General features: G+C 47.3%; 2 protein-coding genes across 5 annotated transcripts; both read left to right on the top strand.

Annotated features, from left to right (window-relative positions):
• The first annotated feature begins 18,495 nt into the window (after positions 1–18,495).
• On the top strand, positions 18,496–20,705 carry LOC147987903 (F-box/FBD/LRR-repeat protein At1g13570-like). Its single transcript, XM_087542541.1, has 4 exons — positions 18,496–18,612; positions 19,118–20,038; positions 20,179–20,334; positions 20,439–20,705. Exons 1-4 carry the CDS (start codon positions 18,496–18,498, stop codon positions 20,703–20,705), a joined length of 1,461 nt encoding a protein of 486 aa, XP_087398667.1.
• A 2,250-nt stretch (positions 20,706–22,955) lies between these two features.
• Positions 22,956–25,754, top strand: LOC125540363 (F-box/FBD/LRR-repeat protein At1g13570). Of its 4 annotated transcripts, XM_048703976.2 has the most exons (6): positions 22,956–23,156; positions 23,459–23,688; positions 23,785–23,927; positions 24,055–24,948; positions 25,088–25,243; positions 25,352–25,754. In XM_048703976.2, the coding sequence occupies exons 3-6, from the start codon at positions 23,817–23,819 to the stop codon at positions 25,709–25,711; spliced, it is 1,521 nt and encodes a 506-aa protein (XP_048559933.1). In that variant the 5' UTR covers positions 22,956–23,156; positions 23,459–23,688; positions 23,785–23,816; the 3' UTR covers positions 25,712–25,754. The 4 variants fall into 4 exon arrangements, with proteins under 4 accessions (XP_048559933.1, XP_048559934.1, XP_087401629.1 ...); XM_048703977.2 differs by lacking the exon at positions 23,459–23,688; XM_087545503.1 differs by having other exon boundaries at positions 23,520–23,927.
• The last annotated feature ends 1,365 nt before the right edge of the window (positions 25,755–27,119 follow it).

The following is a 27,119-nucleotide window of genomic DNA, read 5'->3' as shown; positions in this document are numbered from 1 at the left end:
ACCTCCCTGTCCCGAAGGTGAGTGCCCCTTCTCCTTTTTTGTTTTTTCTATTTTTTAGTTTAGATTACTTTTAGTTTTGTTTTAGATTTAGTTTAGTTTTATATTTAGTTTAGTTTAGATTACTTTTAGTTTTAGGTTTAGTTTAGTTTCAGGTTTACGTTTAGTCATGAAAGAAGAAGAAGAAGAAGAAGAAGAAGAAGAAGAAGAAGAAGAAGAGGAAGAAGAAGAGGAGGAGGAGGAAGAAGAAGAAGAAGAAGAAGAAGAAGAGGAAGAAGAAGAAGAAGAAGAAGAAGAAGAAGAAGAAGAAGAAGAAGAAGAAGAAGAAGAAGAAGAAGAAGAAGAAGAAGAAGAAGAAGAAGAAGAGGAAGAAGAAGAAGAAGAAGAAGAAGAAGAAGAGGAAGAAGAAGAAGAGGAAGAAGAAGAAGAGGAAGAAGAAGAAGAAGAAGAAGAAGAAGAAGAAGAAGAAGAAGAAGAAGAAGAAGAAGAAGAAGAAGAAGAAGAAGAAGAAGAAGAAGAAGAAGAAGGAAAAAAGTAAGAAAAGGAAAAGGAGGAAGAAGAAGAAAAGGAAAAAACCCGACCCGACACGGTACCCAGACCCCGACCCGGCACCCCGACACGACACCCCGACCCCGAGACCCCGACCCCGACCCCGAGACCCCGACCCCGACACCCCGACTCCGACCCCGACCCCGACCCCGACACCCCGACCCCGACACCCCGACCCCGACACCCCGACCCCGACCCCGACACCCTGACCCCCCAAGCCTGACCCGACACCCTGACCCCGACCCCGACACCCCGACCCCGACCCGACACGGTACCCAGACCCCGACCCGGCACCCCAACACGACACCCTGACCCCGAGACCCCGACCCCGACCCCGAGACCCCGACCCCGACACCCCGACCCCGACCCCGACCCTGACCCCGACACCCCGACCCCGACCGCGACACCCCGACCCCCCAAGCCTGACCCGACACCCCGACCCTGACCCCGACACCCGACCCCCCGAGCCTGACCCGACACCCCGACCCCGAGCCTGACCCGACATCCTGACCCCGACACCACACCCCGACCCCGAAACAACACCCCGACACCGACACGACACTACCCCGACATCGACACGACACCCCGACCCCCCGACCTCGAAACAGCACCCCGACCCCGACACGGCACCCCGACACCGACAGGACACCCCGACCACCGACACCTCCCAAAAAGGTGTTCTTTGGCCTTCCAGAGGCCGACGGGGTCATATATTTGTGAATTATTAGTTAGGTCATATATTTTTCGATTTTGTTATGAAAAACATCATATATAATTGTGTTGATCATGTAGTTTTAAATGTGCAGTTGTTTCATCGCTGCGAGGTTTGGTGTTTGACGACCTCGCCGTGCGTTTGATGAGCTCTGCCCCTTCGTTCGTGGGTGAGCACAAATGACAAGTCCTCCTCGCCCATTAATTATTTGATCTATTCCGATGAAACTTGATAGCTAGCTATATATGTGTCTTGAATCATCAGTATGCGTAACCAATATGTGTCTCCCGTTCGAAAGCGTCATAGTTATAAATATGCATGCATTTGCATATTTATAACCTTGATTCTTTCGAATTGTCCAACGCTATCCATGGACAGCCCGAGTATGTGTAGATTGGGTTCGTTTTCCCATATGCTTTGCTCCGGATCCGACGCATATATTTCGTCAGTGCCTCCCCTGTTGTTCTCCGGGTACACATCCTCTCTGTTTATTGCAGAGACGTGTATCAGGAGAACAGCGGGGAGGTGCTGCCGAAATTTTGCGTCGGATCCGGAGCATAGCATGGGAAAATAAACCCAATCTACACATACACGGGTGGGATTAGGACCTATCATTACCTATTAGAGTGTAGGTTGCATGGACGTAATAAAATTGACAAAGTAGATCAACTGATGAATATATACATGGTGAATTACATATATAATTGTTGTGTGTCTAGTAGCTCTGAAAGTCAAGATGAGTGACCGTGCTTGGATGTATACCGGTCACACTGGTCAGAACAAATGGAGCGCTGAATGGTTCACAAAAACTAAGGGGTTTGTGCAAGCCGCATTTGCAAATGGCCAAAAGAAAACCTGGTGCCCCTGTTTCTGGTGCGGCAATTGGGAAAAGAAGACAGAGGCTGAAATGGGCAAACACCTGCAGAAGAGTGGTTTTACGCCCGATTATACGGTGTGGACATTTCATGGTGAGTCTGCCCAACGTGACCGAGCTGAGGTGGATCATCGTCGCACCCACGAGCATGGTACCGGGATGGAAAACATGGTGCAAGGCTATGATGATGCTCGGGATTCGGACGAGGAGATGGAGGAATCTGCAAAGGCCTTCAATGAAATGTTGGAGTCTTTGAAACGTCCGCTCCACGAGCACACTGAGCTTTGTCAGTTGGATGCCATCTCACAAGTAATGGCTCTGAAGGCTCGGTTCAACGTCCGCTCCAAGAGACACGTCTTTCCAAAAAGTGTTTCAAGAACCGCTATACTTCACCCCAAAACATTGAAGTAGACAGCGACAATGAATCCGACATCACCCCAGAGGAGGACCAAGAAGAGCCGGAACAAGAAGAGGTTACTGCTGCGGATGACCTGTCAATGCTTGACCGATTACGTCAAGGTGGCCTTGCACATGTTGATGCCAATGAACCCTATGAGCCCGTCATTGATTATAGTGATGATGATGATTATGCATTTATTGATGATACTGATCGAGATTATTAGTAGTGTCAGGTATTACATTTTTTATGTTGTACTTGATGATGATACACTTAAGTGATACACATATTATTATTCATGTCGGTCTTTTTTTATGTTGTACTAATTTCGTTTACTGTTTGTCATGGCAGGTGTTGAAAGATGGTGGGCGCTGGTCGGGAGCGTGGTCTGAGGTCTTCCATTCCAGACGCACCTCTCCGCCGAGCGTTGCTGGACAGTATGGCCACACCGCCGGGCCCTTCTTCGTCGACGGCGGTGCCCAGCAGGGGACGAGGTAGGAAGAGAGGAGGTGGGGCACGTGGTCGTGGGAGAGGAGGTAGGGTGACTGCTACGGCGCCTTCCTCGCCGCCACCCCCAGCTGTTTCACCCGAGCACGTGACTGCTAGGGTGGACTCGTCCGAGGAGGAGGCTACACGGACTCCGGTCCATGAGCCTCCGGTCCATGGGTCTTGGGCCCACGAGCCTCGGGTCGACTGGCCTTCGGCCCACGAGAGTTCGGCCGACGTGACCCCGGAGGAGCACACGTCCGGATGGGGTACCTGGCCGGATCAGCCCGAGGAGCCGAGTGGCCATGCTGATGATGGCGGGGAGCCGACTGATCTTGAGGAGGAGGGGGGCACCGTCTACCAGCGTGGTGCTACACGGCTCCCGTCTGTGCCGGTGACCCGCGAGCAGAGGTGGTTGATTTTCCCTGATGGGGAGAGGTATGTAAGTGCATTTAATATTTTTGTACCTTGTGCATTCACGTTTTTTCAAATAACTAATGCGTTGGCCTTGTCATGCTGCAGGGGTTGGGACCACCATCATAGTGTCCGCCGGCCCAACTCCGTCCTTGGAGTTCTTTGCCGGCAAAACTTCCCGGGGCTTGTCACGTTGCCTGGTGAGGGTCGGCTTCCAGAGCTTGGATTGAGCTGGGAGCACTACGTGGCTGCCCCGGCCCCGCTGGGTGAGATTATCGACGGTGTCGTGTGCGACACGAGGGCAGACATGGTGATCAGAAAGTTCTGGGTAATTTCTCCTTTACACATTTAAAAATCTTCAACTAGCTAGTTATTAATTGTACTAATCAATATTGTCTCATTTGATTGCAGAAATTCTACAGGTGTGAGGAGGGATACGAGGAGGACGCGGCACATGTTATCGAGAACGTCTGCAAGCGCCTACTCCAGAACTTACGGCACGAGGCTCGGGTGCAGGCTGTTCGAGACTACTACGCCTTGCATGGTATCAAGAAGACCAAGCCGGCGTGCCGCGATAAGTTCCTGAGTAAGGAGCGGTACATGAAGGTAATTCTTAAGGCCTTCTCTACTTAAGTTCCTTCATTTAGTAATTCTTAGCCGTAGCGCTCAAGTTTCTATTTGCTAACTTAGGCGCCTCCGAGATGGTGTGCGGATCGGATGGATTGTTGGGAGGTGTTGGTCGATGAGTGGTGCTCAAAACAATGGCTAGCCCTCCACAACGAGGCCAAGGACAAACGTGCCCAAATGGAAGGTGTGCCACACCATCAAGGCAGCTCCAACTTATATCAGTTCGGGCGCAACTGGGTATGTGGTTTGCTTCATGATTCATGCAATTCATTCATCATGCTAGCTTGAGCCCTTTAATTACTAATTTTCATTGTTTCTCTCTTTCAGGCACGCTACAATAAGGCGGATAAGGTGCCAGAGGTGTACGACCTATATGCCATGGCCCACACCGCCTCTTTCAAGAAAGTCAAGGCTTTCTCTCAGTCTGACCTCGATGATGCAAACAACTTCACCAACATCTCCTCCCACAATAAGCTCGTGAGATATAGAGATGAGGGGAAGGCGAGGAAAGGGGAGGACTTTAACCCGAGACAGGGTCCCATTGATCCAGATCTGTTGATGATATCTGGTGGCGGGAGGTCCCATGGCTCCATAGCCATTGGAGATGGACTTATCCGTTGTCCTAGCACTCTCCCGGAGATCAAGGCGCGCCAGTCGAGCTCCGCTCCTGAGATAAGGCCTCGTGAACGGCCAGTGCAACTCGCCATCAAGGTTAGTGATACGTACTCAGTTATCTTTCTCCATTACATTGTGTGCGCTTCCATCAATGATTACAAATGGTCATGTGAGTGGTGTTGCAGGCTGCTATACAGAGTGAGAGAGATAGAACGGAGAAACTTCTGGCGGAGGCAGCGGAGAGGCAGCGGGAGTTGGAGGAGAGGACAACAAAGATGATGGAGGAGGAGAGGGCACGGAATGACATGCAGGCAAGGGACATGTACGAGCTCCTTGTGGTAAGTTTCTTCTGCAGATTAGCCAAAACATTCATGTAGTGTTTGTCTCATTACTAACTAGTATGACTGAGTCGTCAAAACCAAATGTGCAGTCTGTGTGCGAGAAGACAGGTCAGACCGCTCCGCCGATGCCAGTGATTGCTCCTGGGACCACGGTGAGTTTTATTTGAATGGACATTACTTGCTAGTCTTAACATTTGAGTGTCATCATGCTAACAAGACATTGGAAATGATCTTTGGTGCAGCGTAACTCCAGACAAGCATCGCACGATCCTTCTCCAACTACCGACACGAGCCACCCCGCTCCTACACCTCCTGGATCTTGGTAAGTTTATCTAGTGTTTTGCTTAACACATGCATAAAGACCTAGACTTAGCTTTATTTCCTCCAATGCTTACCATAATGACCTAGACTTAGCTTCTTCACCTCCAAAATGACTTAATAAGCTTACTGACCTCCAAAACCATCCATTTTACCTAAGTTAGCTCTAAAACGATCTGTACTTAGCTTACTTATGTCAAAAATTGCATAATTAGCTTAGTTAGCTCATAGACGATCCATTTTACCTAAGTTAGCTCTAAAATGACCCATTTCACCTAGGTTAGCTTATAAATGATCCAGTTCATCCAAGTTAGCTCAAAAATGACCCATTTTACCTAGATTAGCTCCTAAATGATCCATTTTACCTACGTTAGCTTTAAAATGACCCCTTTCACCTAGGTTAACTCCAAAATGACCAATCTTACCTAGGTTATCTCATAAACGATCCAGTTCAACTAATTTAGCTCATAAACGATCCATTTCACCAAGTTAGCTAAAAAACGATCCATTTCACCTAAATTAGCTCTTAAATGATCCATTTCACCTAAGTTAGCTCAAAAAGATCCATTTCAACTAAATTAGCTCATAAATGATCCATTTCACCTTAGCTAAAAAACGATCCATTTCAACTAAGTTAGCTCATAAATGATCCATTTCACCTAAGTTAGCTAAAAAACGATCCATTTCACCTTAGTTACCTCAAAAACGACCCATTTGACCTTAGTTAGCTCATAAACGACCCATTTCAACTAAGTTAGCTCATAAATGATCCATTTCACCTTAGCTAGCTCATAAACGACCCATTTCAACTTAGTTAGCTCATATATGATCCATTTCACATAAGTTAGCTCATAAATGACATACTCTTCTTGTTCTAGTCTTCTTCTTGTTCTACTCTTCTTGTTCTAGTCTTCTTCTTGCTCTAGTCTTCTTCTTGTTCTACTCTTCTTGTTCTAACTTTCTTATTTTTCATTTTGCAGATTTCATTCACTTGACGAAAGCTTGCATAGATGGAGTGCTCCTTATCCCTTTCTCTGTTTCTTTTGTATCGTTGAACTATGCATGTATCGTTGGATGAAACTATTGTAATATATATGGTCTGATGCCTCTATGTTGAACTTGTTATGTATGATGGAACTATGCATGTAATATATATGGTTGGATGATGAAGTTATGTGTTGGATATCTTATATGTTTGCTCTGTAATGGCCTTTTGAAATATATCTATATATGTCATATATATTTGTGATGAAAATTGTTGGATTTAATAAAAAACAGATAAAAGAGCCAATATGCAGGCTCTTTGCCGTCTGCCACCGACGGCAACGGGCTCTTTGCCGTCTGCGGCGGACGGCAAAGAAGACACGTGGCATCCAGCTGTGCTTCCTGGGAGATGACCCATTTGGTCAGTTTGCCTACAGTGGCAGACGGCAAAGACTTTGCCATCAGTGGCAGACGGCAAAGAACCTGCCATGTAGTGACGTGTAGATGACATCAGCGGTGGACGGCAAAGACTCTAGAAATTTTGCCGTCAGCGGCGGACGGCAAAGGCTTGCCGTTAGCCACTTAACGGACAGACAGCGCAATTATTGCCGTCTGCTCTCTTTGCCGTCCGCCGCAGACGGCAAAGACTTTGCCATCAGTAGCAGACGGCAAAGTAGCTGTTTACCGTAGCCTACTTTGCCGGAGCCTTTTGCCGTCCGCGGCTGACGGCAAAGGCCTTTGCCGTCCGCCGTTCATGCCTTTGCCGTCCGCCATGGCAGACGGCAAAGTAGCTGATTCATGTAGTGTTGGGTGTTAGTCACATGGGGATGTGACCTTGAGTGTTAATCACATATCGATGTGAACTAGATTATTGACTCTAGTGCAAGTGGGAGACTGTTGGAAATATGCCCTAGAGGCAATAATAAATTGATTATTATTATATTTCCTTGTTCATGATAATCGTTTATTATCCATGCTAGAATTGTATTGATAGGAAACTCAGATACATGTGTGGATACATAGACAACACCATGTCCCTAGTAAGCCTCTAGTTGACTAGCTCGTTGATCAATAGATGGTCACGGTTTCCTGACCATGGACATTGGATGTCGTTGATAACGGGATCACATCATTAGGAGAATGATGTGATGGACAAGACCCAATCCTAAGCCTAGCACAAAGATCATGTAGTTCGTATGCTAAAGCTTTTCTAATGTCAAGTATCATTTCCTTAGACCATGAGATTGTGCAACTCCCGGATACCGTAGGAGTGCTTTGGGTGTGCCAAACGTCACAACGTAACTGGGTGGCTATAAAGGTACACTAGGGGTATCTCCGAAAGTGTCTGTTGGGTTGGCACGAATCGAGACTGGGATTTGTCACTCCGTGTGACGGAGAGGTATCTCTGGGCCCACTCGATAGGACATCATCATAATGTGCACAATGTGATCAAGGAGTTGATCACGGGATGATGTGTTACGGAACGAGTAAAGAGACTTGCCGGTAACGAGATTGAACAAGGTATCGGGATACCGACGATCGAATCTCGGGCAAGTATCGTACCGATAGACAAAGGGAATTGTATACGGGATTGATTAAGTCCTTGACATCGTGGTTCATCCGATGAGATCATCGTGGAACATGTGGGAGCCAACATGGGTATCCAGATCCCGCTATTGGTTATTGACCGGAGAACGTCTCGGTCATGTCTGCATGGTTCCCGAACCCGTAGGGTCTACACACTTAAGGTTCGATGACGCTAGGGTTATAAAGGAAGTTTGTATGTGGTTACTAAATGTTGTTCGGAGTCCCGGATGAGATCTCGGACGTCACGAGGAGTTCCGGAATGGTCCGGAGGTAAAGATTTATATATAGGAAGTCCTATTTCGGCCATCGGGACAAGTTTCGGGGTCACCGGTATTGTACCGGGACCACCGGAAGGGTCCCGGGGGTCCACCGGGTGGGGCCACCTGCCCCGGGGGGCCACATGGGCTGTAGGGGGTGCGCCTTGGCCTATATGGGCCAAGGGCACCAGCCCCAAGAGGCCCATGCGCCAAGAGAAGAGGGAAAGGAAGAGTCCTAAAAGGGGAAGGCACCTCCGAGGTGCCTTGGGGAGGAGGGACTCCTCCCTAGCCGCACCCTTCCTTGGAGGAGGGGCCAAGGCTGCGCCCCCCCCCCCCTCTCCCTTGGCCCTATATATAGTGGGGGAAAGGGATGGTAAACCAATCTAAGCCCTGGCGCCTCCCTCTCCCTCCCGTGACACATCTTCCTCCTCTCCCGCGGTGCTTGGCGAAGCCCTGCAGGATTGCCACGCTCCTCCATCACCACCACGCCATTGTGCTGCTGCTGGATGGAGTCTTCCTCAACCTCTCCCTCTCTCCTTGCTGGATCAAGGCATGGGAGACGTCATCGGGCTGTACGTGTGTTGAACGCGGAGGTGCCGTCCGTTCGGCACTAGGATCTCCGGTGATTTGAATCACGACGAGTACGACTCCTTCAACCCTGTTCTCTTGAACGCTTCCGCTTAGCGATCTACAAGGGTATGTAGATGCACTCTCCTTCCCCTCGTTGCTAGTTTCTCCATAGATAGATCTTGGTGACACGTAGGAAAATTTTAAATTTCTGCTATGTTCCCCAACAGTGGCATCATGAGCTAGGTCTATTGCGTAGATTCTATGCACGAGTAGAACACAAAGTAGTTGTGGGCGTTGATTTTGTTCAATATGCTTGCCGTTACTAGTCTTATCTTGATTCGGCGGCATTGTGGGATGAAGCGGCCCGGACCAACCTTACACGTACGCTTACGTGAGACCGGTTCCACCGACTGACATGCACTAGTTGCATAAGGTGGCTGGCGGGTGTCTGTCTCTCCCACTTTAGTCGGATCGGATTCGATGAAAAGGGTCCTTATGAATGGTAAATAGAAATTGGCATATCACGTTGTGGTCTTTGTGTAGGTAAGAAACGTTCTTGCTAGAAACCCATAGCAGCCACGTAAAACATGCAAACAACAATTAGAGGACGTCTAACTTGTTTTTGCAGGGTATGCTATGTGATGTGATATGGCCAAGAAGAATGTGATGAATGATATGTGATGTATGAGATTGATCATGTTCTTGTAATAGGAATCACGACTTGCATGTCGATGAGTATGACAACCGGCAGGAGCCATAGGAGTTGTCTTTATTTATTTATGACCTGCGTGTCAATATAAACATCATGTAATTACTTTACTTTATTGCTAACTGTTAGCTATAGTAGTAGAAGTAATAGTTGGCGAGACAACTTCATGAAGACACGATGATGGAGATCATGGTGTCATGCCGGTGACAATGATGATCATGGAGCCCCGAAGATGGAGATCAAAAGGAGCAAAGTGATGATGGCCATATCATGTCACTATTTGATTGCATGTGATGTTTATCATGTTTATGCATCTTATTTGCTTAGAACGACGGTAGTAAATAAGATGATCCCTCATTAAAATTTCAAGAAAGTGTTCCCCCTAACTGTGCACCGTTGCGAAAGTTCGTCGTTTCGAAGCACCACGTGATGATCGGGTGTGATAGATTCTAACGTTCACATACAACGGGTGTAAGACAGATTTACACACGCGAAACACTTAGGTTGACTTGACGAGCCTAGCATGTGTATAGACATGGCCTCGGAACACAGAAGACCGAAAGGTCGAGCATGAATCGTATGGTAGATACGATCAACATGAAGATATTCACCGATGTTGACTAGTCCGTCTCACGTGATGATCGGACACGGCCTAGTTGACTCGGATCATGTAATCACTTAGATGACTAGAGGGATGTCTATCTGAGTGGGAGTTCATAAGATGAACTTAATTATCCTGAACATAGTCAAAAGGTCTTCGCAAATTATATCGTAGCTCGCGCTTCAGTTCTACTGTTTAGATATGTTCCTAGAGAAAATTTAGTTGAAAGTTGATAGTAGCAATTATGCGGACTAGGTCCGTAAACTGAGGATTGTCCTCATTGCTTCATAGAAGGCTTATGTCCTTAATGCACCGCTCAGTGTGCTGAACTTCGAACGTTGTCTGTGGATGTTGCGAACATCTGACATACACATTCTGATAACTACGTGATAGTTCAGTTAACCGGTTTAGAGTTGAGGCACCGAAGACGTTTTGAAACATCGCGAAACATATGAGATGTTTTGAGGGCTGAAATTGGGATTTCAGGCTCGTGCCCACGTCAAGAGGTATAAGACCTCCGACGATTTTCTTAACCTGCAAACTAAGGGAGAAAAGCTCAATTGTTGAGCTTGTGCTCAAATTGTCTGAGTACAACAATCATTTGAATCAAGTGGGAGTTGATCTTCCAGATGAGATAGTGATGTTTCTCCGAAGTCATTACCACCAAGCTGCTAGAGCTTCGTGACGAACTATAATATATCAGGGACATATATGATGATCCTTGAGATATTCGCGATGTTTGACACCACAAAAGTAGAAATCAAGAAGGAGCATCAATTGTTGATGGTTGGTGAAACCACTAGTTTCAAGAAGGGCAAGGGCACGAAGGGATACTTCATGAAACGGCAATTCAGCTGCTGCTCTAGTGAAGAAACCCAAGGTTGAACCCAAACCCGAGACTAAGTGCTTCTGTAATAAGGGGAACAGCCACTGGAGCAGAATTACCCTAGATACTTGGTAGATTGGAAGGCTGGCAAGGTCGATAGAAGTATATTGGATATACATTGTCTACTTTACTAGTACTCCTAGTAGCACCAGGGTATTAGATACCGGTTCGGTTGCTAAGTGTTAGTAACTCGAAATAAAAGCTACGGAATAAACGGAGACTAGCTAAAGGTGAGCTGACGATATGTGTTGGAAGCGTTTCCAATGTTGATATGATCAAGCATCGCACGCTCCCTCTACCATCAAGATTGGTGTTAAACCTAAATAATTATTTGGTGTTTGCGTTGAGCATAGACATGATTGGATTATGTCTATCGCGATACGGTTATTCATTTAAGGAGAATAATGGTTACTCTGTTTATTTGAATAATACCTTCAATGGTCTTGCACCTAAAATAAATGGTTTGTTGAATCTCGATCGTAGTGATACACATGTTCATGCCAAAAGATATAAGATAGTAATGATAGTACCACCTACTTGTGGCACTGCCACTTAAGTCATATCGGTATAAAACGCATGAAGAAGCTCCATGTTGATGGATCTTTGGACTCACTCATTTTTGAAAAGTTTGAGACATGCGAACCATGTCTATTGGTGTATATGCATGAAGAAACTCCATGCAAATGGACCGTTTGGACTCACTTGATTTTTGAATCACTTGAGACATGCAAATCATACCACATGGGCAAGATGACTGAAAGCCTCGGTTTCAGTAAAATAGAACTAGAAAGCAACTTGTTGGAAGTAATACATTTTGATGTGTGCAGTCCAACGAGTGCTGAGGCGTGTAGTGGATATCGTTATGTTCTTACTTCACAGATGATTTGAGTAGATGTTGAGTATATTTACTTGATGAATCACTAGTCTGAATTATTGAAAGGTTCAAGTAATTTCAAGGTGAAGTTGAAAGATCGTCGTAACAAGAGGATAAAATATCTATGATATGATCATAGAGATGAATATCTGAATTACGAGTTTGGCACAGAATTAAGACATTGTGGAAATTGTTTCACAACTAATACAGCCTGGAACACCGTAGCGTGATGGTGTGTCCGAACATCATAACTGCACCCTATTGGATATGATGCATACCATGATGTCTCTTATCGAATTACCACAATAGTTTATGGGTTAGGCATTAGAGACAACCACATTCACTTTAAAAGGGGCACCACGTAATTCCGATGAGATGACTCCGTATGAACTATGGTTTAGAGAAACCTAAGCTGTCATTTCTTAAAAGTTTGGGGCTGCGATGCTTATGTGAAAAAGTTTCAGGCTGATAAGCTCGAACCCAAAGCGGATAAATGCATCTTCATAGGACACCCAAAAACAGTTGGGTATACCTCCTATCTCAGATTCGAAAGCAATAAGGGATTGTATCTAGAATCAGGTCCTTTCTCGAGGAAAAGTTTCTCTCGAAAGAATTGAGTGGGAGGATGGTGGAGACTGAATCAAACACACAGCATAGTTCTATTTTCCTCTTGAAACGCATGTCCTACATCTGTTTTCTAATCTCTACCTATAGTTTTACTAGTTCATATACACGTGTCATTATATTGAAAACACATAAAATTCCCTTTTCATATTTACATCCTTATTTTTGTTGTTTTTTCCCACCCAGCGCAGATTTTTTACCACTGGTTTTCGCTTAAACCAACTAAATTGTCCCACGTCTTATTTGCCTATAAAAACAAAACGATTTTTTTGGCAAATCAATAAGTTCTTAAAAATGTTTATCATTTCGGGATTACAACAGTTCGGACTCCACCGAAATATGCAAAATAAGGTTGGACTTTTTGACCGTGGTCTTGGGCAGAAAATGGGTTGTAATAAATTACTTAAGAATTAGCAAATGGGCTGCAAATTATAAAAAATAGCAAATGGGCTTTACATTGTCTGCCACAAATTTGGAGGCTGACTTGTGGGCCTACTAAGTTCATGCGTACACAAAGTTTCTCAAAAAAGAAACTTAGTCCACAATCGACTCTACCAGCGTCAGACCGTTAGATGTCAATCTAACGGCAATCGTGCTTCTTCAGTCTCTGATCTTCCTGCCCCAGCCGCCCAAATCAGCGCCGTCGGAACCGCCTACTCCCGCCTCCCGTGGCCGGCAGTGCTGCCGGGAAGGCCTCACGGCCCCATCATACTCACATCCCTGGCCTGTCTATCCCTCTACTCACCCACACCTCATGTTATTTTCCGGCGACGGCAGCCGAACCAGTCAACCCTCGTACTCTCCACCGTGTGGACAGCCACTTCCGTGTCTTCCCCGGCTCCGTGTCGTTCCCTTCGTAGGCCTCGCCGTTGTCCACCGCCCTGGTGCTCTCGGGGCGGCGTGGTCAACGATGTCCATCCAACGGCCGTAGTGCTTCTTCAACCTCTGGTCTTCTTGCCCTAGCCGCCCAAAGCAGCGTCGGTCGTGCCGCATGCTCCTGACTCCCGTGGCCGGCTGCGCTGCCGCGGAGGCCTCCCCGTCCCCATACTACTCCCACCGCTGGCCAGGCCATCCCTCCACTCACCCACTCCCCCTGTTATTCTGCGGCGACGGCAGCCTCACACCGCAGCCGAACCAGTGAACCCTCGTACTCTTCTCCGCGTGGGCATCCACTGCCGCGTCTTCCCCGGCTCCGCGTCATCCCCTTCCTAGGCCTCGCCGTCGTCCACCGCCGTGGTGCTCTCGGCGCGGCATGGTCAATGTGGTCAACGACCGACTTCCATCGGAAGAGTACTGTATGTGGAGAGGCTGACAGCTGGGTCCACGGCAGTCGGAAGGAAGTGCCTCCTTATTACGCGCAAAATAATTATTCCTCCACCTGACAGTAGGGACCCACCGGACGGGCCACCAGTATTTCGTGGAAAAAACGTTTCCCCCAAGACTGGTGGGACCCACCGGACGGGCCACCGTATTTCACGAAAAAAGGTTTGCCCCTGACTGCTGGGACCCACCGGACGGACCACAGTATTTCGCGAAAAAAACGTCGTCCCCCCCCCCCCCCGCTGTCAGCTCGGACCCACCGGAAGTGCCTCCTTATTACGCACAGAAAAATGAATACTCCCCCTGCTAGCTGGGACCCAACCTGGTGGGAGGCTGACTTGTGGGTCTACTACGTTGACGAGGATGGAGGGCTTTGTCAACTTAGTCAATATGAACGATTCTAGCTCCAGTGACCGTATGATGTCCATCCAACGGCCGTAGTGCTTCTTCAACCTCTGGTCTTCTTACTCCAGCCGCCCAAAGCTACGCCGGTCGTGCCGCCTGCTCCTGCCTCTCGTGGCCGGCTGTGATGCCGCGGAGGCCTCACCACCCCCTACTACTCCCACCGCTAGCCCATGCTATCCCTCTACTCACCCACACCCCCTTTTATTCTGCGGTGACGTCAGCCTCACGCCGCAGCCGAACCAGTGAACCCTCGTACTCCTCTCCGCGTGGGCATCCACTGCCGTGTCTTCCCCGGCTCCGCGTCGTCCCCTTCCTAGGCCTCGCTGTCGTCCACCGCCTTGGTGCTCTCGGCGCGGCGTGGTCAATGTGGTCAACAACCGACTTCCATCGGAAGAGTACTGTACGTGGAGAGGCTGACAGCTGGGTCCACGGCCACAGCCCAGTTTTTTTATGATTTGCCAAGTAAGTCGCTTTGTCAGGCCTGTTGGGCTGCAAATCTTTCAAGACGAGGAGAGCTTCATTCGGCTGGCCGAGAAAATGGCCCATCAGTAATGAGAAATGGGCTGTACATTTTTAAAACACATCAAACCGGCAATTAGTTTAAAATATCTTTTTTTCATTTCGAGATTTTAAATTGCATTAATTTTTATGTGTGGAGAATTTATTGGATTTTATATTGATATACATTTATTTTTAAAATCAGTTTGAATGTGAGTCGAAATTTCGGGATAAAAAACAGTTCGGACCGCACCGAAATATGCAAAATTAACCGTGGCCACAATATGGGCTGTAATGCTAACAAAAAGAATATGGGCTCCAAAAAACCTTAAAATTAGCAAATGGGCTATAAATTATTAGAAATAATGGCAGATGGGTTGTATGCTGTTTTCCACAGATTTGGGGCTTTCCTAAAAAAAAGGTTGATGCACAAGCACTGACTGTTGGATGTCCATCCAACAGCCGTCGTGCTTCTTCAATATCTGCTCTTCCTGCTCCAGCCGCTCAAACAAGTGCCGGCGGGACTGTCTACTCCCTCCTCCTCGCGGCCGGCTGTGCTGCCGCACAGGCCTCACCGCCCGACCGTACTCCCATCGCTGACCTAGCCATCCCTCTACTCACCCACACCTGCTGTTATTCTCCGGCGACGGCAGACGAACCAGCAAACCCTCGTACAGTCATACTCCCCTCCGCGTGGGAAACAACTGCCGAGTCTTCCCTGCCTCCGTGTCGTCCCCTTCCTAGGCCTCGCCGTCGTCCACCGCCCTGGTGCTCTCGGCGCGGCGTGGTCAACGTGGTCAATGACCGACATGCATCTGAAGTGGACTGTACGTGGAGAGGCCGACAGCTGGGTCCACGGCCGCACGCAAGGAAATGCCTCCTTATTACGCGCAAAATAATGATTCCTGCCCTGACATCAGGGACCCACCGAAAGGGCCTCTGTATTTCGCGAAAAAAATGTTACCGCCACTGACAGCTCGGACCCACCAGCTATATCTTCGCACGCAAGGAAGTGCCTCCTTACTACGCTCAAAAAAATGAATACCCCCTACTAGCTGGGACCCACCTTGGTGGGAGGCTGACTTGTGGGCCTACTAAGTTGACGGGGACGGAGGGCTTTGTCAACTTAGTCAATATTTACGATTCTAGCTCTAGTGACCGTACGATGTCCATCCAACGGCCGTAGTGCTTCTTCAACCTCTGGTCTTCTTGCTCCAGCCGCCCAAACCAGTGCCGGTCGTGCCTCGTGCTCCTGCCTCCCGTGGCCGGCTGCGATGCGGCGGAGGCCTCACCGCCCCCTACTACTCCCACCGCTGGCGAGGCCATCTCTCTACTCACCCACACCCCCTGTTATTCTGCGGCGACGGCAGCCTCACACCGCAGCGAACCAGTGAACCCTCGTACTCCTCTACGCGTGGGCATCCACTGCCGCGTCTTCCCCGGCTCCGCGTCGTCCCCTTCCTAGGCCTCGCCGTCGTCCACCGCCCTGGTGCTCTCGGCGCGGCGTGGTCAACGTGGTCAAGGAACGGCTTCCATCGGACGTGGACTGTACGTGGAGAGGCTGACAGCTGGGTCCACGGCCGCAGCAAGGAAGTGCCTCCTTATTACGTGCAAAATAATTATTCCTCCACCTGACAGCGGGATCCACCGGACGGGCCACCATATTTCGCGAAAAAAACATTTCCCCCTGACTGCTAGGACCCACCAGCTACATCTTCGCACGTAAGGAAGTCCGTCCGGGCAAAAAAACGATTCGCCCCCTGACTGCTGGGACCCACCAGCTACATCTTCGCAGGCAAGGAAGTGCTTGACAGTCGGGACCCACCTGGTTGAAGCGTACGTAGCGTTGTCATTCTGGTCGCGAACGTGTACGTACATACTGGTCGATATAGAGGCGCGCACGTGTCGTAGTAGAGGCGCGCACGTGTCATAGTTGAGGCGCGCACGTAGCATTTACACGTACGTACAGCGGCCAGGGTACAAGAAAGAAAATACGGCCATGTATGTGTACATACGGGCGGGGTCTCGAAGGCCTACTCGCGCATACGTATGGCCAGGGCTCGTGTACATGGCTGGGTCGGAACGGATAAACAGCGTCGTCGTCGTCGTGTTCATGGGGAGGCAACGGAATGCGTCGTGTTCATGGGGAGGCAACGGAATGCGTCGTGTTCATCGGGAGGGCTTGGACGGAACAGGCGATGGAAACGAGGCCTGGCGTACCGCAGAACGGAGGAAACGACCTTGTGTTCGACCGGCCACGTTTGAAACGGGATCCTGTTCATCGGGAGGGGTCTAGCGTACCGCAAAACCGAGGAAACAGACCTCCTACGGTCGAAACGGGGGTCCTGTTCATTGGGAGGGGTGTGGCGTACCGCAAAACGGGACTCCACGGGATACTGTTCATCTCCACAGTCGACCCCCTCCAGCCTCCACGAGCTACTGTTCATCCACCGTCGACCTCCTCCAGCCTTCACCTGCGACTGTTCATCCACGGGCTCCTGTTCATCCAGCCTCCACCGCGCGCTACTCCACCGGCTACTGTTCAACCACCCCTCCACCGTCTACTGTTCATCCAGCCCTCCACACCACGGGGTCCTGTTCAACCACCCCTCCACGGGAACCCCTCCACCGTCTACTGTTCATCCAACCCTCCACACCACAGGGTCCTGTTCAACCACCCCTCCACCATCTACTGTTCATCCAACCCTCCACACCACGGGGTCCTGTTCATCCACCCCTCCACGGGCACCCCTCCACCGTCTACTGTTTATCCAGCCCTCCACCACACCACAAGGTCCTGTTCATCCAGAGGCAACGCCACCGCTCACTGTACATCCAACCCCCCCTCCCCCCGCAACGCTCACTGTTCATCCCATCGATCGGCTTCAGTTAGCAGCAGTAGTGAAGGAATCGCTCGATCGGGTTTAGTTAACAGCCATCGATCGATCGCTCGGGTTCAGTAACGCGTAGCCTGCAGTGCAATCGCTCGGGTTCAGTTAGAGCCCAATGCCTCGCTCGGGTTCAGTTAGAGCCAACGCCTCGCACACACGCGCATACGTGTATGAGAGAAACGCGCATCGCTCGGCCCCCGACCTCCCACCGTAACCGGGAACTCCCCAAAATCCCCCCCCCCTCGCTTTCTACCACGGTTTTTTCTGTCATGGACGGCCCAAAGAATGTCATGCAGCTGCGTCTCCGGCCCGCCCAGGACGAAAAGCCCATTTTTTGTCATGATTTTTTGTCATAGAAGTAGGAGCCCACCACATCTATGATGATACCGGGTTTTGTCACAATTATCGTCATAGAAGTGTCATATGTATGACAGAAAAAAATCGTTCGGCCCAAAATGTCACAGATGTGTCTTTTTTTTGTAGTGCAAAGAGAAACGAGGACCGTACCTCCAAGAGGGGAAGGAGCAAGTGATTATGCTCTTCGATACTTGGCTCTTTTAGTTTGGTTGAACTTCGTTTGGTTGAACTTGTCTAGTTGTTGTGAAACTATGTGGAACTATGTGTTTGCTATTTGTGGATCTATGTGTTTGAAATGTTCTATGCACTTCAAATTATCTTAATATGGATCTATGTGATGCCCAAGTTTAATTGTTTAAAATCTATGATATTGCTGTCATATTTGTGAAACTTGTTGTGATATTGCTGTCATATTTGAATTTGAGAACAAGCAACCAAATGAACTTGAGAAAACAAAACAGAGGAGCCTACCGCCAGGCACCCTGGCGGTAGGGTTAGACAACCTACCGCCAGCCTCCGCGGCGGTAGGACGAACCTACTGCCAGAGCCCTTCAATATTTCGTTACAGAAACTATATACGGCATACACAAGACCCTACCGCCATGGGTCCTGGCGGTAGGGTCAGACAACCTACCGCCAGGGCCATTGCATCTTTCGTTACAGAATGTCTGCACGGAAAAACCCTGCCACACCTTACCGTCGGAGCCTCTGGCGGTAAGGTAATACAGCCTACCGCACTTATCCACGTCAGCATGCGGTGACGGCAGCCGTCCCCTCCGTCACAACCTACCGTCAGGGGCACTGGCGGTAGGCTGTGTAACCCTACCGCCAGAGGCTCTGGCGGTAGCAAAAGGGTCAAATCCCGAAAAAAAATCAAACCAGGGTCAGATTCTGAAATTGTTTGTCAAAAGGGTCAAAACATGAAATTTAGCCGTGACACGCAGATATATACACATCTGTCGTTTCAGTTTATTCTGATGGACAAGTAAAACAACCAACAACGCTCTCTAGTTGTAAGAGTCAAGAGCGATGCTTCCAATATGATGATGAGATCCAAGGTGGCAGTGGAGCTTCACCTTCTACCCCATGTAAGGATAACCATGCTTGAGATTCATACCGATTTTTTGTTTACTATGCTCAACTGTAACAAGAACTTTGACTATATATTGACCGACTGCCTGCCGCTACTCGGCTGAATGAATGAATTCTCTTTCATGCATACAGGATGTTCTGCGCGACATATTGTCACGGCTATCACTCAAGCAAGCCGTGAGGATGAGCCTACTTTCTCGCGAGTGGAGGCGGCTAGGGATATGCCATCCTGACCTGGTGTTCTCTGAAGAGACCCTATTTGGCAGCAATACAACCACGATTACCGACCCCAAATCCATGGCTGCTGAATTCCTGGAATCAATGAACAGTGAATTCATCACCAGAGTAGACAATGTGTTGCGCGCGTCGTGCTCTACTTCCACTGTGATAACTGCTAGTACGGTGAATAAGTTTGCTGTCAGATATGGCCTTGGCACATATCATAGGCATCACATTGACAGATGGATTGACTTTTCCACTGCGTCAAAGGCCAAACATATTGGTCTTGACCTCAGGGGAGATGGCTTTGCAGGTGGCAAGTATGATGTCCCACTGCGTAAACTCAGTGGTTGGAATGGCTCTTGCGTCAAGTCTCTTGATCTTGCTTTTGTCTGTGTAAATCTGCCTACTAGTTTCTGTGGTATCACAAACCTGAATACACTCAGCCTGAATATGGTGTCCATCGATGCACATGATCTCGAACGTCTATTGCTAAGTTGTGTTCTTCTCGAGAGTTTAAATTTGGAGTGCTGCCCCTTATCAAGTTTCACTATACGTAAGGAGATCTGCCGGTTGCAATACCTGAGCGTCCGCGAGTGTGCGGTGCGAATGATACAGTTGCAAGCTCCGAACCTTACCACATTTAAGTTCGCTGATGACTGTGTGACACAAATTGTGCTAAGGGAATCTTCAAAGTTGTCAGAAGCAAATGTTGTGTTCAAGAACATGCGGTACAACAGGTGTTCTGACGCTTTCCACTATATCTTGACTGAGCTTCCGACTTCACTTCCTTATGTGCAGAAACTCTTTCTACATTTGGTTATTGACTATGAGGTTTGCTATATGCCTTATCTCATTCTTTTTTATGTGGAGTCACCATACCTACACTCATGTGCATGTTGAGTTGTTGACTTGGCACCTTGATCCATCCCATATTGATTTATTGTTGTCAATGTGCATTGTTTCTGTTCCAGGTGAAAAAGTTCAGCAAAACCAACACAACTTTCATCAATTTGTGGCATCCGAACCTGAACATTATTGTCCGACACGATCCAGAGGATGTTAGCTGGGTTATTGGGTTTATTTACCTCATGGAATCAGCGCCTCTCTTAGAAGAACTGGAACTGCAAGTAAGTGATTCAATCGTTGAACACAGTAAAAACATCTGTTTGATCTCTCCGGTCGAACCAATATGTATATTTAAATTAATTATTTTTTGGATATACATGTGCAGATAGATTATGATAGATTTGTTGATCCTGATCCTACAAGGATAGTGAAGGCTATTCCAGGGCCTGTGCACCGACACCTCAGGAGTGTCCACATCACTGGATTTTGTGATCTAGTGGGGATAGCCGAGTTGTCGCTCTACATCCTTGGTAATGCTATTGTGCTCGGACGTATGGTGGTTGATCCAGTGGTATGGATGGACTGTCGGTATACATATACCGGGCAGCTCTACTTAGTCAGCAAGGTCGGTAGCTACCAGGAGTTTGCTTGACCTTGTTTTACTAAGGAGGAACTGCGGAATAGGAAATTTGCAAAACGACACCTTAACAGAAAGGAGTTTCGACACATCCTCACCATTTTATGAACACCAGGTTGTATTTATATAAGCGGATCCTTGCTGGATCAGCGTTGTAAAAATCGTCCTGAAAGGTGGCATGTACAAGCTAAATTATTGTAGTATTTGTACGAGACAAAATTTAGTTGTTTATGCACTTTGTATGCAATCTGGGTTAAGTATTCTACATTGTGTGCCCCGGTATTTCTTTTCTTGGTAGTATGAACAAATACTGGTACTAATGAAGTGACATGCAATATTCATTGGCAAATGAAACCAGGGCATTATTATTATACCCTTAGTTGTGTGAGGAAAGTGTTGATTGGTTCGGTCATCTCATCTTTGATGAAAAATTAACATAAGTTTAGCTTGGGCAAACAACAAAACTATGGAACCTTGTAGATATATAGTAGAATTGCCCGATATTTCTTGCGAGTTGTGAGAAAATTGTTTTAATTTTCCTTTCCCACGAGCTTTGCTATTTCAACCTTTTAGAGAAAAGGGCGACATAGGTCCTGTTTGGTTCAGCTTTTATCGACGGATTCCGCTGTCGCGCAACAGAATCTGAACCAAAGGGCAAACCCAGCAGAATCCGATTCCAGAAATCCGCTGCCAAAATCTGAACCAAAGGGCAAACCCAGCAGAATCCGATTCCAGAAATCCGCTGCCAAAATCTGAACCAAAAGCAAAAGCAGCCCAGGACGTGCTTTCCAAAATCTGATTCCGCTGCGAGCCAAAATCTGAAAAAAACTATATCAGCTGGTTTGCCAAATGACCTACATCTTTTTCACATCAGATTTTCCACAGCTATTTTTTCATAGCTGATTTTAAAAATCCACAGCCGAACCAAACAAGGCCATATTCTTGTCAAAATCTGGAATTTCTAGAATTTTACAAGAAAATAGAGGGGGTAAGGGAAGAGAAAAATGCAAAAATGTGCTTTGACGGGGAGAATGATCAGTTAAATTGTCTGAAAATAAGGGCACCCATGTTCATGTTGGTTGATAGAGAAAATCAGGTTTAGTTGACCTTCGTCGTGCCATGCATCTTGACCATAGATTAAAATCGCGGACGAGAGTTTTTAGCGGCAAGAAAATTGGCAGCGAAATTATAGGGCGTGATCTCCCGCGATTTAGGGAAAGAAGCAAATCACGTGGATGATTCTGAACCGCGCCACTATAGCGGTAATTTCGCTGGCGATTTTAATCTATGATCTCGACATGGGTGGCCCTCCCCTTCTCCGGCTCGGGCACCGACAGATATACACCCCACAAACACCATTACACATACCATTAACCCACCACCTCACCTCTACGTACGAAGCCGTGACTAGCTATGTCGTGTCTGTCTCTAGCTTGTTCTTGGCTCACCTTTGTCGGTTGTCCCTAGCTCAGGTTTGTGTTTTTTTAGACCATATAAATAGACTAAAACACCATATATATTTTTCAGGATGGCCGGGGAAGGGGGCTGGCGACGTTAGCACGGGAGCACTGCTGACCGCAGGCGTTTAAGTCAGCGGTGGCTTGGCGGGTCAAAGGAAGAAGAGAACAGTTGGAGGTTGAAGACACGCATCTGGCCGTCTATTTTTCATCGGACGGCTGAAACCAATCACTTAAATCTACACCAAAAAACATCTTATATTTTGAGACAGAAGAAGTATATTTTATATATACAATATGACAAGAATGATAGAAAATCGTATTAGAATAAAGAAAAGAAACCAAGCACTCCCTTTGTTTCAAAATATTTGAAGTTCTAGGTTTGTCCTATGTAAAACTTCGTTTTGTTTTACCAAGTTTGCGATTTTAGCAAACTTGTAGCTGAGAAGCCATTAGGATTTTTAGCAAATATTAGAACAATGCCCGTGCGTTGCAACGGGGTATTAATATTCTAGTACGTTAGTTTATGATTTACCTGTCAATAATAATACGATTGTGTAAAATGTTCATCAAATTCTGCTCGTGAATTATCTTATATTTTAATTACAAATTTGATAAGTAAATTAAAATGAAATTAGATTAGAAGGTAAGTAAATTAAGGTGATTGATTACATTCTTTTTAAGTAGTAGAGATTTGATTTTAAGTGTGATAAGTAAATTAAAGTGAAATTGGAAGTATAGTAGAGATTGAGATAGAGATACATAGGATGTGGAACGTGCGGTCCAGATATGATCTCTGTCTTCGCAAGAACTCAACACAACACCCGCTCTGCTCTGCTTTCCTTCTTCCTCCGGATCCCAGGGTGTGGCGGCCGGCGAGCGGTTGCCGCGGCGGTCTCCCAGTGTTTAGGGCGCGTGTCTCCCTCCCCTCCGGGAAATTCTGTCGCGGCTGCCCTTCCCCTCGGCTAGTACCTGCGACGGCGACTCCGTTCTTCGGCGAGATCCACAGGTATATTGAGAGAGTCGTTTATTCGTCATCCTGGCGAAATTTTTTATGGACTTCTTTCTTGGTTCCCTCTCGAAGAAATGTTTCTTGCAGTTACAATTCCCCCAGGATTCTGCCTTGATGAAACGTGTGATCTGATTCCAAACCCGATCTAGGATCCACGCTGCAAAATTCCCCCTTTTGTCAGATTATATACATTCTTGTAGCTTATGCTTTCCCTCTCCAGCCTAGTAGTAATTTAGTGCAAAACACCTGCATTAGTCTCCTGCAAAACGACATCATCTGTTTACTTGTTTGGGACGCAGAGTACTTAGAATTGGAAGAGACAGGGGGAGATAAGAAGCTGACAACATATTTGGAATACAGAGTATTTAAGGCCTGTTCGGTTTTCCGCCAGCTCCGCGATCTGTGGAGCGCGTATTTTCCAGCTCCACTTTTTCAGCCTGCAGCTCCGCGGGCTCCGCGAGCTGAGCCTGGAGCGGAGGGATTCCGAACGCTCCCTTAGAAGGCCTTCCATTATATTTGGCTAGTACCGGTATCCTGTAATTTCTACTTCTAGTATGCCATTTGTTCAGTGATCTATTTTTTTATCCCCGTTGCAAATTGATAGACTTGCTGATTCCTATGGTAGGGGATTATGCTCCCCTGGTTTGCTCTGCTCTGATGGACACGCCAAACAGTCAAGAACGCCCTGTAAGAAACAAAAGCGATGCTTCCAGTTCCAAGAGGATGGTGAGATCGAAGGTCGCCATGGAGCTTCACCTTCTATCGACTGTAAGGATCACCATGCCCCATTTACACCTATTACCTACTCTTCTGTCATAACCTTAACAAGAAGCAACTATGAATTGAACTACTGCTGCCAAACTACCGCGACCTGACTAACTGCTCATACTTACAGGACGTTCTGCGAGACATCTTCTCACGGCTATCACTCAAACAGGCTGTGAGGATGAGTGTACTATCTCGTGAGTGGAGGCGGTTAGGGATATGCCACCCGGACCTGGTGTTCACCAAAGACACCTTATTTGGCAGCGATACAGCCACAAGTACTGACCTGGAATCCATGACTGCTGAATTCATCACCAGAGTGGACAATGTGTTACGCCCGCTGTGGTCTACTTCCACCACGACAACTACTACGGTCGATAGGTTTGTTATCAAATTTGGTCTCGGCAGACATCAAATGCATCACATTGATAGATGGATTAACTTTTGCACCGCGTCGATGGCCAAGCACATTGGCCTTGATCTCAGGGGACGGCACCGCTTTGAACATCCCGAGTACATTGTCCCGCTGTGCAAACTCAGTGGCCCGAATGGCTCTTGTGTCAAGTCTCTTCATATGGCTGATGTATGTTTAAAGCCGCCCCCTAGATTCTGTGGTATAACAAACCTGAAGAAACTGAGCCTACATAGGGTGTCCATGGATGCAGGCGACCTCCAATGTTTGTTGCTAAGTTGTGCTCGTCTCGAGAGTTTAAGCTTGGATTTCTGCCCCTTGTTAAGTTTTACTATACATCAGCAGCTTTGCCGGTTGAAGTACCTGAGTGTGCGCGAGTGTGCGGTGGGAATGATACAGTTGCAGGCTCCAAACCTGACCACATTTGAGTTCGATGACTGTCTAACACAAATTGTTCTCAATGAATCTTCAAAGTTGTCAGAAGCAACCTTTGTGTTCAAGAGCAGTTCATACAACTTGTGTGTGGATGCCTTCGACTATATCTTGACTGAGCTCCCAACTTCTATTCCTTATGTGCATAAACTTCTGCTACATTTGGTTATTGGATATCAGGTTTGCTCAATGCCTTATTTTATTCCTTCTTTTGCTGTCACAATATCTACATTCAGTTGTAGGTTGAGTTGTTGACTTGCCACCTCGATCCATCTCATGTTGATTTATTTGTTGTGTTCATGCATTGTTTCTGTTCCAGGTGCAAAATTTCAGTAAAAGAAACACCACTTTCATCAATCTGTGGCATCTAAACCTGAATATCGATATCACATACGATCAACTCGATGCTGACTGGGTTACGGGTTTGGTTTATCTCTTGGAGTTAGCACCTCTCTTAGAAGAACTGGAACTGCATGTAAGTGACTCAATCTTCGATCATGGTCTGTTTTTCTTTTTCTTCTTGATATTCCCGGTTGAAAGAATATATAATTAAATTATTTAATTGCTGAATATTCATGTGTAGATTGAGTGTGATAGATCTAGTGATGCTGTTCCTGCAAGGATAGTGAAGGCAGCTCCAGGGCCTCTGCATCGTCACCTCAGGAGTGCCCACATTACTGGATTTTGTGATCTAATGGGGATAGCCGAGGTGGCGCTCTACATCCTTGGGAATGCTACTGTGCTCGAGCGTATGGTAGTTGATCCAGTGGTACGGATGGACTATGGGTACCCATATACAGGTCAATTTTATTGTGTCAGCAAGGCCGGTAGTAGCCTGGAGCTCGCTCAACCTAGTTTTACTGAGCAGGAGCTACATGACAGGGAGTTTGCCAGGAAACACTTTGACAGAGAGGAGTTTCGTCACATCCTCACCATTTTATGAATAACAACACAAGGGCTTCTTCCCTATATAAATGGATGCTTGATGGATCTGTTTCATTCCATTACGCGCTCCTGTCCCTCAGCTCCGCAGTGCCCGTCCTTGCTCTGTGACCGCCGAATCCTGACAAGATCGGCAGAATCTACTCCAATGAGTGAATCAAAGCCACTAATAAACAGATACCCAATGAAGATGACAATTTGATGTGAAATGCCTGGTACAGGTCCTTTTAGTGCTCAGCTGAAATTTGCTGATTAACTAGCTCCTTGGAAGTGTCAAATCACTTTACACCAATTCTAGCGTTGAACCTATTATCATTTTATACATAGTTCACATTCATCACCAGGAAGGGTCAAGATGGTCTGCATCAAAGGTCTCGGCAGTGCTACAAGAGTTGAAGAAAGAAGAGGATCTTGTTTTGTTACTACTGTCTGAGAAGTGTCAAACCTGCCCAAGAAGGCATGTCAATTTTTTTCTTTATGTTCTGATGCCTATAAATAAACTAAGAGTGAGAAAAATATTGGCGAACAGATTACAAAAGCTAGACTCATGTGAGAAAACTATTATGGTAACAATAAACTGTACTATGTTTTAGGAGACTATACAAGAAAGCCGTTTACTATGGCAGAAAAAATTAGTACAGTCAATCATGTACCTTTATAACTGAGAATATGGGATATGCTGGGGAAAAAATGCCATGTGATAAAAGAACAGACTTCAAACGGATGCTCATGTCTTGTTTGTATAGAACAGAACCCTTATCATATTGTGATTGATTACAAGAACTAAACTTAATTAATTAATCAATTTTCTATTAGGCGGAAAATATGGTATTGACGGGGATTCTAAAAGGCTTGAGGCCCCGCTTGGAATTGTTGTAAGTTAATACGTCCGGATTTCATTTACAAGTGTATATTACCGGCCGTAGTCTAACTTTCGAGTGGAATCAAAACGACGGCTGGTGGCGTGTATCGTTTTACAGGGATATTTACGAGCTAAATGATAATCCAGACAGGGCCTGAGGTGGTATTGAACGTGAAGCAGGTGAATTTCTTTTGTCAAATGTCATACAGGTCTACGTGGTGGACGTCCAAACACACACAAACCTCCCCGATTTGCTTCCGCTTAGTGGGATTTTGAACATCCAAACATTCTAGACACAATGCATTCACTACCGGAATCGCACCCTATGCCGACGGCCAGGGCCGTCGGCATAGCCCTGAATGGCTGTCGGGACAGGCCTATGCCGACGGCCCCCGTCGGCAACATATCCGTCGGCGTAGCCAGGAATGCCGTCGGCATATGCCCTATCCCGACGGTGTCCGTACATCTATGCCGATGGCCCCGGCCGTCGGCAACGTTATCGCCTAACGGTGGCCGCCGTCAAGTGCTGACCAACGCTTGCTCGCCA

Source organism: Triticum urartu, chromosome 2A, assembly GCF_056163025.1.
Source record: "Triticum urartu cultivar PI428250 chromosome 2A, HENAU_Tu73, whole genome shotgun sequence".
NCBI lineage: Eukaryota > Viridiplantae > Streptophyta > Magnoliopsida > Poales > Poaceae > Triticum > Triticum urartu.
Note: the sequence above shows the minus strand (reverse complement) of the source record. Positions and strands in the feature narration are given on the sequence as shown.

What these genes read in the sequence shown, in the direction of transcription:
- LOC125540363 (XM_087545503.1), top strand. Translation starts at nt 23,778, where the DNA reads ATGGTAGGGGATTATGCTCCCCTGGTTTGCTCTGCTCTGATGGACACG. An exon ending in AGCTTCACCTTCTATCGACT is followed by an intron (nt 23,928 to 24,054) that starts GTAAGGATCACC and finishes TCATACTTACAG; the next exon opens with GACGTTCTGCGAGACATCTT. An exon ending in TAGAAGAACTGGAACTGCAT is followed by an intron (nt 25,244 to 25,351) that starts GTAAGTGACTCA and finishes ATTCATGTGTAG; the next exon opens with ATTGAGTGTGATAGATCTAG.
- LOC147987903 (XM_087542541.1), top strand. Translation starts at nt 18,496, where the DNA reads ATGGGTCCTGGCGGTAGGGTCAGACAACCTACCGCCAGGGCCATTGCA. An exon ending in ATTTGGTTATTGACTATGAG is followed by an intron (nt 20,039 to 20,178) that starts GTTTGCTATATG and finishes TTTCTGTTCCAG; the next exon opens with GTGAAAAAGTTCAGCAAAAC. An exon ending in TAGAAGAACTGGAACTGCAA is followed by an intron (nt 20,335 to 20,438) that starts GTAAGTGATTCA and finishes ATACATGTGCAG; the next exon opens with ATAGATTATGATAGATTTGT.